A 15,529-nucleotide genomic window follows, 5' to 3' on the forward strand; every position below is an offset into this window, starting at 1 on the left:
GCATGTTTAGATTACAGGTGACTGTATACCTTTAAGCTGACAGAGTAAAATTAAGTTTTTATAGGTTGAATTTTGTAGGAATGGTTTTAAGTTTCCTTACCGAATGTTTTGAGCAAAACTTTTAGCCTTTCAATTTGAGGCGCATACTAAGAAAGCGATCTTTTAAGTATCAACGTAATATGTTTTTCCCCGTAGAGTCATGCGATCTACCGAAGGATGGGAAAACAGAGAACTGTCGCATAGTTGGACATGACCGACTGCGCATACCGAAACTGCACAAGTTCTGTGTAATCCGTTTCACCAGTATCACAAACCGCAAGATGGCGTCCTAACATGCAACGATGGCGATTGGGAGCCTACATCCAATCCCGAGTGTGAGGGTAGGTTGTCTTTAATCATGCCTGGTTTGGCATTCTCGATGATAGTTGTTCAGCTTGTCTGGGTATGATAACTGTTTCAATGGAAGCTCCATGTCTTGAGTAGGAAGTGATAATGTTCTGCGTGGAAAATATGGCCAAAAAGTATTGAAAACCAACTTCACAAATAACCCAAGCTTTATCGACACTTTTACGTTTATTTTGTCTGGTAGGGAGTAGACTTATCAAGTAGCAAGTTATAGGCATGCCATTGTGGCTTAGATAACTCCCCAGCCACTGATAATGAAGAAGTTTAAGAAAGTCCACTGTTGTAAGGGATTACGAATGAAGTTGTAGGTCATACACTATGATTGTCTCATTTCAACTGATACAATTGACTGCTAATTTTCATAAGAAAATGATACTTTCTTGGGTAGCTGACAATGTGACTGTCATGTGATCATCACGTAATAGTCACGTGATTATTTATTCCCAGAAAGTCCGCTTTTACTTCTAATGTAAAAACCTATTCAAAATGGTTGATTATACTGTAGGGTATGTAATTTTTTTTCAAGCAATTAATTTGAGTTTCAAGCCAAAATCATAAAAACGCCAACTTCTTGTGAAAAGCCCTTTCATCGTATGTACTTGATTGACAATAAAGTCTATGCCAACGAATTATGGCACTGAGAGACGGAAAAGTAACCTAAATATAAGCTCTGGGTGGAAATATATTTTTTTTTAAGTATGAAATGATAGTTTTTAAACGTTAATGCAACTATAATGATCGTGGATTCAGGAATGACGTAGTAGAACTTATTCCAGCAAGGTACCTTACATCATCTTGGTCCATAGATAGAGGTGACAGAGACTTAATTTTGTATTAACAGGGCTCCCATTTGTTGAGTTAGTGATTAAACCTTAATGAAACAATGAAATGAGAGCAACACAGAGTTCGACGAAAATGTCTGTCTTTGTGACCATGCGTTAACAATAAGGGTTACTACTGTTTCTGGCCACCTTCTCGCAATCTTATTTCCCAGGGCACCTTTAAACGTCTATACCTCTAAACTCGGTGTACGTTTATGATTATATAATCTCATTTTTTTGTCAGCTATTTCATCCTGCGAAGACGTCGCCAACACCCTGGGTCAGCAATACGCCTGCGTTGGAAAGTCGAAAGCTCGTCACGGGGAGGCTGTGGGTATATGCAACGCTAACGGAGGACATTTGGCCACCCTTGGAAGCTTAGATGAGCTGAGAAAGCTGATGGACCCCGTGCTGTCTGACGACGATGACTTTCCATATTGGATCGGCATGATATATGACGAAGTGAGTCAAAAATGAAAATTTTCCTCTTCTCGATCCATCGACATTAATTTTATACATGCTCCTATAAGCCCTTATTCTTCATTATGTGCATAACTGATACTTAATCTGTCTTATTCACTATTGAATTAAGTCATTTTAAAACATTTAATGATGATCTTTGCATAATGGCGCGGTAAGAACAAGTGGCACGATGCAACTTGGAAGCATAAAATCAGATGTAATGATCGTGTATGAGATAAAGTCACTGCAGATATAGCTGTGAGGTTTGACTCTCGAAGTTCGCTCTAAGTAATGAAAGGGGAACTATGAATTTCATGTCTTGGGCCAGCCAATTGTATCGTACCTGTTCGTGTAACTGACCCTGGACTGTAAGTCGCACGATTCTCACTCAAGAGAGGAATTCGAAAGCCACTTCCACATCCGGGCTTCTACATAACCCTGAGAATATTTCCCGTAATTTTGCCACAAAATATATAATTAGGTCATGGATTAGTTGGTCCCAGCATGCATCGCCCTTGTCCGTATCTCGCCATCCAGATATTTGCTCGGAGATAATTAATGATTGGGATTTACTCAGACTGTGCGGGTGGAGATGAGGGCCAACAACTGCAGTCTAATCGAGACTATTGATGAAATTTCCAGATCACCGATCATGACGAATGGCCGATTCGCCATTTCGCCGCCCACTGATACGGGAAATTAACTTTTTCATCAGCCCGCCAAGAAACTGTTAACAAACACCTTTTCAATAAATAACTAAGCTGGTTGCCTCCACTGACTTGTCAATCTTGCAAAAACAAACACCCTGACAAGAAAATTATCATATATGCATAGCATTTGAAAAGAAAACATTTTTTGCTTTCAGGAGCATCTTTTTGCATCTTAGGCAAGTCGAAAATCGTCATAGTTTTAAGTCGTTGTAAATAGAATCCGAAGTAAACAGAAATAAATAGTAAATCGATGCACTATTTTTAAAAAAGCAAATTCTAAGGCCTAGGGTTGGTTTGGTTTGGGAGAATAGCACATATCTTTTCTCCTAATTAATGTATTTACGCACTTTGACTCTGAGAAAAACTCAAACGTTCGCTCCAAGAATAAAATTCAGACGTCAATGTGCAAATTTTATTACTAGATGAACAAATTATCAAATATGTACTACGTGACCGACTTTAGAAATTCAAAGTACAGGTGGCCGCCAACCCTGTGTTAACTATATCGGGAAAATTGAACTTTCGATTTTTACCTAGACTTGCTCCAAGTATGTGGAAATATTAGTATCAGAACTTATAATAAATTGAAGGACTAAACATCAGCATACTGTCTCGCTAATGGTAGGCTGTCCGTAGATCGTGGGGTTAACGCTTTGGCCCACGTTTGCCTTTGGCCAGCCAGTAACTCAGCTGCCTAGAAAAGTCTGGCGACCAGGGGCCAGTCTCATTTTCACCGAAATGTTCGTCAAAACTTCAAATTACTCGACGAGCCTAAAATTACCCCCAGAAGTAGTAGATTTAAAATGTAAGTTCAATTTTTTAGAGTCCGAATATCTGTCTCTAAGTCGCATTCTAAAGTTAACTCTTTGAGCGCCAAAATCAATTTTTGTTGCTTTAAAAAATATACCCCTGTCAATTTTTTTTCAAATTGTTGCGTAAATTTTGATAAAAAACTGTTGCCGATGAAATGTGATATCCATTTGGTTCATAATTATCAAAATAATTACAGAAAATTCATAAAAATTGGTAAAATGTTGCACTAAAATTTTGTTGGGAAAAATTACAGCACTCAAAGTGTTTAATCGCAAAAGAAACACATTCGTAATTCTGATTCATATCAAACTGTGTAAATAGTCAGATGTTTTTTTATCCCTCAGGACGATTCGGATCATCCTTGGATAAATGGAGCCGATGGTGGCTTCCGTCCGTGGGAATCTGGACAGCCCCGTGGAAGCGGTTGTGTGCAGTTAGAAGATAATGGAGAAATTTCCGTGGAAAGCTGCAGCGAAAAAAAGAAATATGTTTGCCAAGCAACGAGCGCCTAGGATTCTACATTGCCCATTTACTGATGTTTTACAAAACAGGCAGTAAATATCGAAGTCATTCGAAACTTAATTTTAAACAATTTAAATTATTTTGTGCACAGATATCATATCTTTAGAATAATCTTGTTCAGCAGTGTGACTGTAAGAGGTATTATATACACAAGTCGCATCACTAAACGTATTATAATCTTCATGAAAATTAACGAATTGATTTCATTTTCGATTTAGCGTCAACACAGAAACTGGCTCTAGATCTAATTTAAAGAATAGTTTCAGTTGAGATTGACGGATTCACTCGATAATTTTCACCTGTAAAGTGCGGTTTGTTTGAAGTTCGTATACATTTGATACCGGGAGATGGTTTTTCTATTAGGTATTATATTGTCCTAGAGCGTACGTTGGACAAATATGTAATTAATGTCAATATTTACTTTTTATGTGAGATACATTAGGTTGATAGCCTGAAATCATCTGTTTCTGTGTAACATCAATCAAGTAAATTTCATGAGACTTTCATCTACTTAACGCATTGGGAATGATATAAATAATTTACAACGTAGGTAAAGAGAGATAATTAATTTTTTTCTTGTAGCCGTGCCAATAAGAAAAAGTGTTTGATACGTGAGGTATGTTTTAAAGGTATACTGTCACCTGTTCCAATTTTGCCACAGTTACCATGAACAGAGAAATCTAACCAATCACAGATTTTACGCGGGTGGCCGCTTTTTTAAAACAGCGCCCTCACATGGACATTTTGAATACATATAACGCCCCTGTGACTACAAATGGGCATATTCAGATTACAGGTGAGTGTTTACCTTTAACACAGCAAGTATTGATATTAATGAATTTACACGCAAGCTACATTCAAATAATTTTCATTTTCAAGTGCATCCTCACTTTGATGGTATAGTTGATGGTATAGACGAATGAGCTTGCATGTAATTTAAAATGTCTATACGGTCAAATACTGTAAACAGTTATTTTTTCATCCGAAATGTACATACCTTTCAAACTGTTTTCTCTTCCAATGTCGGAAACACGAGATATCACATTTAGTTATCATACGATAAGCAACGCACAGAATAAAATTCTTGACTTTGCAACTTCGTGTTAAAGACTAACTTGACGCAGAAGGTTAGTCTACACTATTGGGTTTTGTATGTAATTTTCTTCTCAGAACTATTCCATATTAATATTTACATTGAATTGCTGTCTGTCTCTGTTTCTCATTCTGTCTCCCTGTTTCTCAGCGTGTCATGTATATTGTCCCCACACACACACACACACACACACACACACCACACACACACATATATATATATATATATATATATATATATATATATATGTGTGTGTGTGTGTGTGTGTGTGTGTGTGTGTGTGTGTGTGTGTGTATGTAATTATGTGTGTATTTGTAAGCATTTGCGAACACTTGTACATGTATGTATATATCCATATATACGAGAGACTTCTATTATCTGTGTGTGTGTGTGTGTGTGTGTGTGTGTGTGTGCCCTTCGTAGTAATGATGTCCTCGTGGGAATTACAGTACTCGATGCCAAGAGAGGTACCTGAAAAAAACATTAATTTTGATCTGACTTTCTCCTTGGGTGAAAATTTCTCTACTGAGTACTATTGTTCCCTATTAACTACGTTTGATGAGAAGACTGTATAGGTTAAACACAATATTTAATCACAAATAGCATCTCAGTAGACTTTGAAAATCAACATCAGAGCCAGTGAACTTCAAGCTTGTCGTAGGATAGAATAAGTATAAAGTAATGGATGTGCAAGTAGTTTTCATGGCATAAACTACAGAGATAGGCTAAACGTAATGAAAAGATGAACTCCAATATCATATCACAACAAAACATACAAATGATACATGTCTGATTTTCGCCAGAAAAAAATGTAATTTTACTGTTTTCTTTGCTTAAGTCTGCTTATTCCTTTTACAGTGACAACCTTTAGGTTTACTGTTACTTTCAACGTCAGAATAATATGCAGGTACATTTGGAATGTGTGCTCGTAAACATCAGTGGCCCATTTTCACTTGTGCGCGAGTGTCACCATAGAGGGCGCTTTCTTAGCAGCGAATTGCAGCTTGCCCAATGTTTAGAGAGCGAACACGATGAATGACAGTGTATGAAGCCAAGCGTATCGACATGTTTGAAAAGATCGGTGACAATGAAACACGAAATGTGTTAGGTAGCACGAAAAAAACCGTGTAAATTGTGTTTCCTGAACAAACAAAAACCGCGTACATGTACCAGTTAAATATAGTCTTATGAACTCACTGTGTCAGGTAACTGTAACTCACAGATTATTGACTAGTAACTGTTGGCGAGCTTGGATCACAATGTTTCATCTTCTTGACTTTCACACCTACTTCTCACACTTAAGCGGCAAGTCAAAATATCGACAATGTCTATTTTTCACCATCGACCGAAAAGCAGACTGATAGATCACATGAATGTTTATTTACCTATTTATTGATTGATTCATTCATTCATGTATTTTTTTATTTTTAAAATTGACACAACATCTAGTTTTTATTTGCCATGACCTTCCTAAATTCCTTCAAGGTCATATTCAATTTGTTTCGTTTTAGTCGGAGTTGGGCAGTGTAAGAGATGGCTGGGTGTTGGGCTTTCTTATAACTTTCACCGAAATGTGATTTCTTTAGTAGTAGTGTCGTCGCAAGATAATAAAAAAAATATCCGACATGAATAGAGGTAACTTTGTAGTCATCTTAGATACCAACCAGCAAGATTCAATCGATGAATAGGTCGTGATTGGAGACGGGATGTGCGCTGTGAACGCTTTGTTTATAACAGTAAGCATCGTCTCTTTGCACGGCCATATTTGTAACAACAAAGAATAGCTTTTGTTGCACTTAAAGGAAACGTAAATTAACATGTCTAAATCGACTGCTCGGGCTATTGTGTTTGCCGAGATTTTATCGAGCTCTTTAAACAGGTAGCACAAGAAGTTGTTTGAAAAGGCTGTATCCTCCAAAACCGGTCGGCTACCTTTGGTGTGATGTAAGCGTTCATTGTATTCTGGCGTGTTGAAGGGGCTCGCGGCTTGCGGCGCTCAGTGCGTCACGTTATGTCGTGTAACGGTATTAATGTTTATTCTTTGGTCGTGATTGGTTCAATGAACACCTGTGGCTTGACGACAGGTGCAAACAGGCCTTTTTTCGTGCGATAGTTGCAGTTAAAGTTCTTGTCGTTGATCGTTGCAAAGATGCGTTAAGAGACAGCTGGTACGTCAATCGTGTCACCTCCCTCTACGTTTGGCGGGCGAGTATGGGACATTGACAACACAGTTATTTGGGAGACCGACTTTTCAAATCTCGCCGTGGAATCAAAGGGCTGACATGAGTGTTCGAAAGCACTGAACTGAGAACAGGAATGCCTTAGTCTTCATTCAACAATGGCGGTCCACAACTTGAAGCAAATACCGTCCACCCGACAACAGCCTTAAGAAGACCAGCAATCGGTAAGTGAAAGACTTGTCAAAAATTGGTCGCTTTCTGACTTCAAATCTCAAAAAATAGCGATTTGAAGGTATTGGTTTTCCGAAATAGATGGTGTAGTTTACTAAGCTACCTAATTTACATATTTTTGAAAATAGGATTGCTTTCTTGTTGTTAAATCGCGGATAAACCAAGGGGAACTTTAAACATGGCGATTCTAGCCATTCCTGACACGTTTTAAGCCCTGCAATAGTCACGCGTGTTGCATTGGGCGCAAAATTGTCATCGGACTGCCAAAGAGAGATCAAATATTTGACAGAAATCACTTCCCGCGCAAAGTGCGAAACGTGGGGTATTTGTTACTTATCTGAAAGAAAGTATCAGACTGAGATGTCACACCGTGACTCCCACAGGAAGTCTAATAGTAAAGAACGATAAGCAAGAAGCGAAGTAATATCTGGTTTCAATATATAATCGCCAAGATCAGATGTATACCAATATCCTACAAAATTTACCCTTGAAAGATCGGAGACAAGTTGAACGTGCAACAAGGAATGCCATTATTTACAAAATTTAAGCCTCTGAACACAAAATTAAACATTCCAACCACTTCATTCTGAAATCACCTGGCGAGGTTATTGCGTCATGGTAACTCACAAACAGAACAGTAGACTCATTCTGATACTGGTGTTTGATTTCCACCGTCGACAAATCGGATCCATAATCCAAATTATTCGATCGATAAAGTATCGCCTACATGCATGTCTAATTTGCAATATGTTTTTAAGGTTCAGGGGCTGAAGAATGGTCATTATAAAACACAATGTCCACCGCACACCGGTATTTGCAAACAAACTTTTGACACCCGAGCTGATAAATTTGGTGGCAGTTGATAATTCGGGGTACATTCAAGTAGGCCTGCTGATAAGAAAAACTGACCCCAGGATGAACAAATCGTCGTACTTTTTTCATTTACTCCGACCTAAGAACTGATACTAGTGTTTGACTCGAGAGATTAATATACCTTTAACGGACTTGGCGGTAAGTTGGTAAAATGCTGTTGGATTTGGGAGCCGATTAGGAGAAAGCCAAATTGTCACAAAACGGATTGTCTCCCACCGGAGTGTACCGGGGGAATTGAGTCGGAATTTGAAGCAAATCGCCATACCTGTATACAATACGTTGATTGGCAACTTTAGAGAGGACGAACATAGTCAAATGAACTACCGCAACGCAAACACCTGCAAAATGCTGACCAAACTCATATCTATTAACCCTTTGAGCGCTGAAGTCAACTTTTGTCACCTTTAGAAAATATGCTCCAGTCAATTTTTTTCAGATTGTTGTCAAAATTTTGATAACAAACTGTAGCCAATGAAATGTGATGCCCAGTTGGTCCAAAATTATCAAAAAATTACAGAAAAATTGATGAAAAGTGGTAAAAATGTTTCACCAAAATTTTGCTGGGAACAATTACAGCACTCAAAGGGTTAAAAACGAGTCATTTAATATCCTTATATGGCGATTCCTTTGTCGTCAACAACTTATAATTGTTTACTGTTGGAAATTGCACGCATTCAACCGAGGTGCATAAACTTCCACTTGGCTTGTTTAATTCATCAGTAGACTCAATAATCGATGTTTCTTTACGCCACATTAAAACTTCGTGCCCCAATCATACTCAGTGTACTCATAAGTTAAACCACAGTCCCCCTAGCCACCTCCAAAATTCTTTTTATCGAGACGTACAAACCAGGATTGAAGTTGACATATATGGCTTAAACTTGCTCATAATTATTGAGCCTGGGTTAGATATTCGCTCGCCTAATCGGGTATGGCGTTTCGACTAAGCAGAACTCTATGGCTTTGAAACTGTGAGGGACCGCGCACTGGCACAGGTGTCTGGCCCGTTGCCGCTGTGCACGTCGCCCGGTCGTAAAACCTAATGAGCATTCCTTTGCAGTTGAAATCTTGCTGTCGGGGATCGATTCGACTTGCTCACGCTGAAAAGACACGGAGCAACAGGTCAAATCTCAATGAAGTCGAGCCGTGAGTGACTTCTCGCATGTGATCCCGGGGTCTTGTTGTTAACAACAAGATTCCTTGGCGGCGCCCGGTTTGAGAGTCGAGAAAAACAAAGACTTGTTCGATGACATGTACTCGCGCCACCAAGCGTTAGTGCACGGTTTTAGCACGGAGATTGACGACGGTATTGAACTATCTGAACGGGACCTGGAAAACAAAGTTTCCGCACGCTGAACTTTTTCAGACCCCTCTATAATGTCTAGCGACTGTATTTTAAAACACGTTAAGCTATTTGGGAATCATGAGCGTGAAATGTGTTATTAAACTCATTTAACTGAGGTATCAAATTGAATATATTCAAGAAGGCCACAAAGTCTAAGCGACACTTCCACGGTTGGTTCTATAAATGTACTGTCATGCAATCCCGGAACATGCGATCCCGCAAGACTGAGAACAGTGTTATACCCGAAGTCGTTCGGCGCACAGTTTCCTTCCATGTGATACGACATATGGCTATTTACGGACCAGGAACAACACAATGGAAAGTGGTCACAGTACTCTAGCAATATCTTATCTGATGACGTTAGATTTATATGTGGCTTTCATATGATCAAAAAGTTTTGGGTAGTTCCAGAACGGTCACTCTACCCCATAAGCGTGGTTACAGAAATGCCACTATTTGGCAATGCTTACGCTTTACCACGATTAGAGTAGCCCTGCACGTTACGCACCCTGCTTTTTCTCAGTCACGTGGTTATGTGTCAAGCAACTGGCCAGGTAAAGTGGCGAGGATGATGATGGGGTAATATGATGAAAATGATGATAATGATGATGATGATGATGATAGTGATCACGGCTATGGTGATGCCAATGATGATGATGATGATGATGATGATGATGATGATGATGATGATGATGATGATGATGATGATGATGATGATGATTATGATTTGGAGGAGGAGGAGGAGGAGGAGGAGGAGTCATGCTAATGATGATGATGATGGGTAATGGTGTGGTAATGAAAGTAATTCATGTGCTGTCTTTGTTTTTTGTTCTTATTGTTAAATCACCTAAAATGTTACGATGGTTATAGCCATTACAATCATCATCATATATGATGATAAAAACGAGAAGAATACTTTATGTATGTGTTATATTGTTGCAAAGAGTCTAACTTTAATAATTCATTCCTGGATAATATGTCGATTTAAAGAATACGAAGATATGCTGTGAATAATGAAACAAATGATGGGTTAAATTAGCATGTGGCGTAGAATGTATTTACTTGAGAAAGTTTGCATACCTGTCGGCCTTTGAAGATTTCACATTTCCAACGGCGTGATGTTTCACAAAGCAGATACGTTCTTTTCTGTTTTATCATGCTTATATGTCCATCTTATAACACATTAAACACGATAAGCCGGGGCAGTGGTGATATCATGGTCTGTTTTGGCATTGAGTATTGACTTGTCACAGAGTCTGTCGGCAGAGAAAACATGTGTAATGACGACTGTCTTTTTGATTGTGTCGTCTTAATTCAGGTCGAAATGGTGGTTAGTTTAGCGCGCGAATGTATGACAATTTAGCCTGTAACCAGTTCGCAGTTATAACAACTCAAATTACCAGTAGATCAAGTCTATGATGATATAATGCTCCAAAAATGTTGTTTTTGTTTGTTTTAGGATTCAACGCAGCGAAAATACTCAGATAAAGATGGAGGTGAAAAGTGCGACATCTCATGGCTTGTCGACTTATGAGAGTTTACTTGACCATGGCATTAGGTCTCCGATGACATCACTACCCAGCATACCATGCTCGAAGTACATCGTGTTGGGTAACCCAAAGATGCGTGTTCCGCGCAAGCGCACTGCACATGTTGTGTGGCGGGTGCCCAGAGTCCAGCCGAGGAGACGAAGGCGTGCTGTATTCCGTCGGGTTGATGCCAGCGACAGTAATGAATTTGATCAAGATACCCTGTACAGCGACAGGTACGGTCATGACGAGATGAAAATATTGCCGCCACTTCTTTGGGATGACGGACAACCCAAGAATACTGACCTGATGAAAGAAAAAGAACTAATTGAAAAATATCGAAAAGGTTTGAGTTATGAACAGATCAAAATGCAGACGAAGTTGACGTCAGCGGAGAAGGTGAGACAACGAGAAAGGGCGGTTACGAGGGTCACATTCAAGTTGCCGCCGATTGACGAATTCGACAACAGTTACGAGAATGGTGTCATCATTCAGGATTCTCCGCGAGATGACGACGAGAGCGGTGGGTCAAAGAAGAGCTTCAGACGGAAACGTGCCTGCTTGAGTCCCAATCACAAGAAGGTTTGCAAAGGTTCGCCGGTGTGCGAGGGGGAAGCGCGGGAATTTTGTGACGTTCTTGGGCAGGGTTACTGTTCCTGCTGCCTTGCGTACTACAACAGGAAAAAACACGAGCGGCTAATGCTGCCGATCATACGGGCGAACACGCCGAAAAGCACGACGACAACGAGCTTGTCTCGAGCGATTCAGAAAGGAGCATACGACAAGAAGAGGTCCACACGAAAGAAGGGCAAAGCTCTCACCTCGATGTGTTTGTGTTCGAAACTGCCCCGGCTGGAAAACAACAACGACGACGACAACGCGGACTGAGCCCGAACATTCACGGCAGGGTCACAGCGAACAAGCCCTTTCTTAATCGCTAACAATATTGCATTTTTGCACGACAAACTGGCCTGTTGTATCCACACGACATTTATTGTCAACTTATTATACTCCCCCTGCCTTTGTTTGATACTGCAAACACTCAAAGCGTTTTAATAGCTTTCAAAATTTTGAACAGAGTTGTTCAGTAACCAACCTGAAGCTACGGCTCAACGTAAGTGTGTCGCACTGAGTGAAAAAACTATGCGTGTATTTGTCCCGGTAGCACGTCAATCCAACAGATCTGCAAGTTTGGTTTCAAAGTACCTACCAGACGAATTACTCAGGTATAAAGTACTGCCCGAAATCTGTTTTGAGTACGACCGACTAGTGATAAACCGTATCATCTGTCAGACCTTGAAATCGATTTCCAATCTCAAGCAGAAGGCTTGATCGTCTGTTATCTCTTGAAGATGGCACGACCACAGTCACTATGTCTGTAAAGTGACTCCGATACGACATTGTTACCTTGCTTCCGAGTCGAGAGTGTCTACCTTTGAACCCTGCAATCTTGTCAACGTCTTACGGCTAGTACAACGTAGACATCACGTTTGTTCCGCAGACTGGGGATTGAAACAGGGACGGGTGTACGCGACATGCCGGAACTAAACTACTTCCAGATATTTCACAGATTTTGCCATCAACATTGGAAAACCTGTCCAACATCTGTACCATCACATTCGTGTTCAAAAACGGTCAAAGATTTACAAGTTCCAAGTGAATGATTATTCTAATGTTGACATCAATGACATTTTATGAACTTGGTGATATTTACGCGGTAAAGGATAATGGGATCCAATTTAGCCCCTGCTTTTATTACGATTAAGGCTACAAGTCGTCGAATTTTGCCTTCAATACTGGATAACAATTCAAACGAATTTGTGCTTCAACCAGAATATAATGTAAAGATTAATTGAGCAACTTAAGATAATATTTTGTATGTAACACCCTGATATTTACAAATGATAGATATTTACACCTGAAATGTATTTGAAGTGACACGGGTCAACGAGTTCGACCTACATTTGACCCACGCAAAATTATTTATATCGTCGGTACTCGCAATTCAAATAATTCACTGATTTTATCTGATGAATGCCTGAGGCGAAAACCAGATTTTTAGTCAGTTTTCTTAGAGCCACGTTACTTTTTACTCCAAGTGACTGTGATGTGATTTTTGCCGTTTCATTATATGAGATTTCACTTAAAAGAAAATTGCAAAATATTTATGTGCATAAACATGACTGGCTTTATTTTGTCACGAATTACGAAACTCCAAATTGTGCAGTGGCTGCCATAGCAATATGTTGTTCTAGTTTGATATTTAAACACAATTTTCTGAATCGAATAAAACTCATTACGTGTACTTACTAGACCAAGGTTCAACTTTGATGGACTACCTTCGATCATCATCATCTTGACGACGGAGGGCGCATATTACGTGTGATATTTTCACTAGTTTTCATACCGCATGTCATGAGTCTTATGGTGTTGTTTTACAAACTCTCAATACTGCATCTACATATCTAGACTTGATAGCAATAACGCACTCAGTAGTATTTACTAAACATCAAAGACGCTTTGAAAACAGTCCCTCAATTGATTCGGAACGGGTCGGTAACTAATCTTGGTCATGTGAATCGCTGAATTTTTTTAAAACATTCTGTGAGTGGTCACGTCTAAGCATCAGCGCTGTGTTAGAATCGGTTTGTGCAATTTTAATACAAAGATGAAACAGGCTAACTTGTTTCAGTTTAAAATCGATAATTTCATTGGCTAACGTACTGTTAATATAGTAATCTTGCGTCTACCACCAGTACACATACGTATCACATACAAGATGATTCCTATACAAATTATGCTACTTTGGTCAGTCTCTTCAGCGCTATTGTAGAAAAATACGATCGAAAAGCTTCTGAGAAACCAATGAACCGTGGAATATCAAGACTCCGTGTGTTTTCGGCACTGTAGAAAGCATGATATTGTCGACCCTCGGCTATTGAGCCCATTTTCAATTCAGTCAACAAAATGTCGACGACAAAGTTTCGACATAAACGCATACTAAATAGGGATAGTTTGCTTGAAGATTCCACATCATACGCCATACAAGAAATAGAATTTGTGTTCTCACAGGCCGCGGGAGTAAGTTTATCGTGATATAACTTGCAGCATTATTTATATTCTATATTTCCAAATCTCCGGAATTGTTTGTCATCGATAATGTCCTGAATATTTCGGGAAGATGAGCATCTATGGTTTCATCAAAAATTCTACATGTTAATTTACATATATAGTAACCATTCCGAGACGGAAGACCTTTGTACACCTAAGTTTCTTCTTAGTGTAACATAACAAAGTCGTACTATTGAAAGAGCCTGGTTGATATTGACCTTGCATCAGAATAAGTAATTCTAGAATGCTATAACTGAGGTAAGTTTTATTCTCCTGAGATGATCTGAGTCGCGAACAAATAATATATCCAGTCACGAACGCTTAGGTAGGAATGGCTTACATTTTGTTAATTTAAAACTTAGCATACGTACAGGTGGGAAACACTTCACAACTTGGCATTTAATATAGGTAACGCATACGCACAGTTTCAGGTATTTTAATTTATTTATTCGTCATGTGTCTCCTATGCCTCAAGTCGGTGCTTTTGAAGATGCTAATGTTGAAACTATTTTGTTTGAATAATTTAGCTGTCCCTCAGAGATACAACTACATGCACACATGATCTGCAATTACTGAAGGTAATTTAAACATTTTTGCTTATGTTGGTAACGGCTGTCGACAGCGAAGATTTGTATTGTATGTGTGTTAAGCCTTCCAAAGTCATCGCAAATAGTTTAAACACGCGCGTAGGGTAGTGGGAAGTCTATATTTCGCACGTACTATTATTTCAGGACGCATGCGCAGTTACGCCAAATAGCGTGCGGGGCATTCCATGCTGGATTGTTATTGTTCAAAAAACCCGTCAAGTGGCTGCGAGATCCAGCGACCTATGTCAGCTCGCAATTTATTGCTTTTAGGAGCAATTGAAATCATAACCACCGCTCGTATTCCAGTTTGGATTTCCATTTCTCAACTTCTATGAACGAAGAGGGAGGGTGGTTTGAGGTCAAACGCAATGAATTTCGTTGACATGCGCGTTTCAATTATTCACGGTGGCTTCTTATGTTCACATGGAGTGACTTCGATTTCCATGTTGTCAACGTATTGACATTCAACCCAAAACGTCAGCAGCAGTGAGCTCATTTTCATTAACTGTCGACAAACACTCAGCAGTGCTGTATCAACATTATTTTACTTGCCGTTGTCGTGAATAACAATGGCCGCGTGGAAAGTAAATGTTGGTATTACACTTCAGACGTTCGACTTTAACTATGGCCACTCACTGTGACTCTGAGCAAACTGCCTGTGATAAAACGCCACCCTTTTCAATGACAACCGACATATTCGATGTTTTTGTCAATAAAGCCGTTTCTTTCCACCGAATAATCCACTGGCACACTTGAAAAACAATGAATGCAACCTTTATTGCGTGTTACTGGGAGTCCCCCTGTCTGTGTGAAACAACTCAACCCCCAATGGTTATGTCGATATGCT

General features: G+C 39.4%; 1 protein-coding gene and 1 long non-coding RNA gene across 2 annotated transcripts; both read left to right on the forward strand.

The window, feature by feature from the left end:
• Nucleotides 1–1,476: 1,476 nt before the first annotated feature.
• On the forward strand, nucleotides 1,477–4,282 carry LOC139148467 (uncharacterized). The gene is made up of 2 exons (XR_011555943.1): nucleotides 1,477–1,688; nucleotides 3,556–4,282. It is a non-coding gene; the product is annotated as an uncharacterized lncRNA (long non-coding RNA).
• A 2,519-nt stretch (nucleotides 4,283–6,801) lies between these two features.
• On the forward strand, nucleotides 6,802–13,296 carry LOC139120529 (uncharacterized). The gene is made up of 2 exons (XM_070685000.1): nucleotides 6,802–7,230; nucleotides 10,915–13,296. The coding sequence occupies exon 2, from the start codon at nucleotides 10,946–10,948 to the stop codon at nucleotides 11,870–11,872; it is 927 nt and encodes a 308-aa protein (XP_070541101.1). The 5' UTR covers nucleotides 6,802–7,230; nucleotides 10,915–10,945; the 3' UTR covers nucleotides 11,873–13,296.
• The last annotated feature ends 2,233 nt before the right edge of the window (nucleotides 13,297–15,529 follow it).

The sequence above is a fragment of the Ptychodera flava genome, chromosome 2, assembly GCF_041260155.1.
Source record: "Ptychodera flava strain L36383 chromosome 2, AS_Pfla_20210202, whole genome shotgun sequence".
Taxonomy (NCBI): domain Eukaryota; kingdom Metazoa; phylum Hemichordata; class Enteropneusta; family Ptychoderidae; genus Ptychodera; species Ptychodera flava.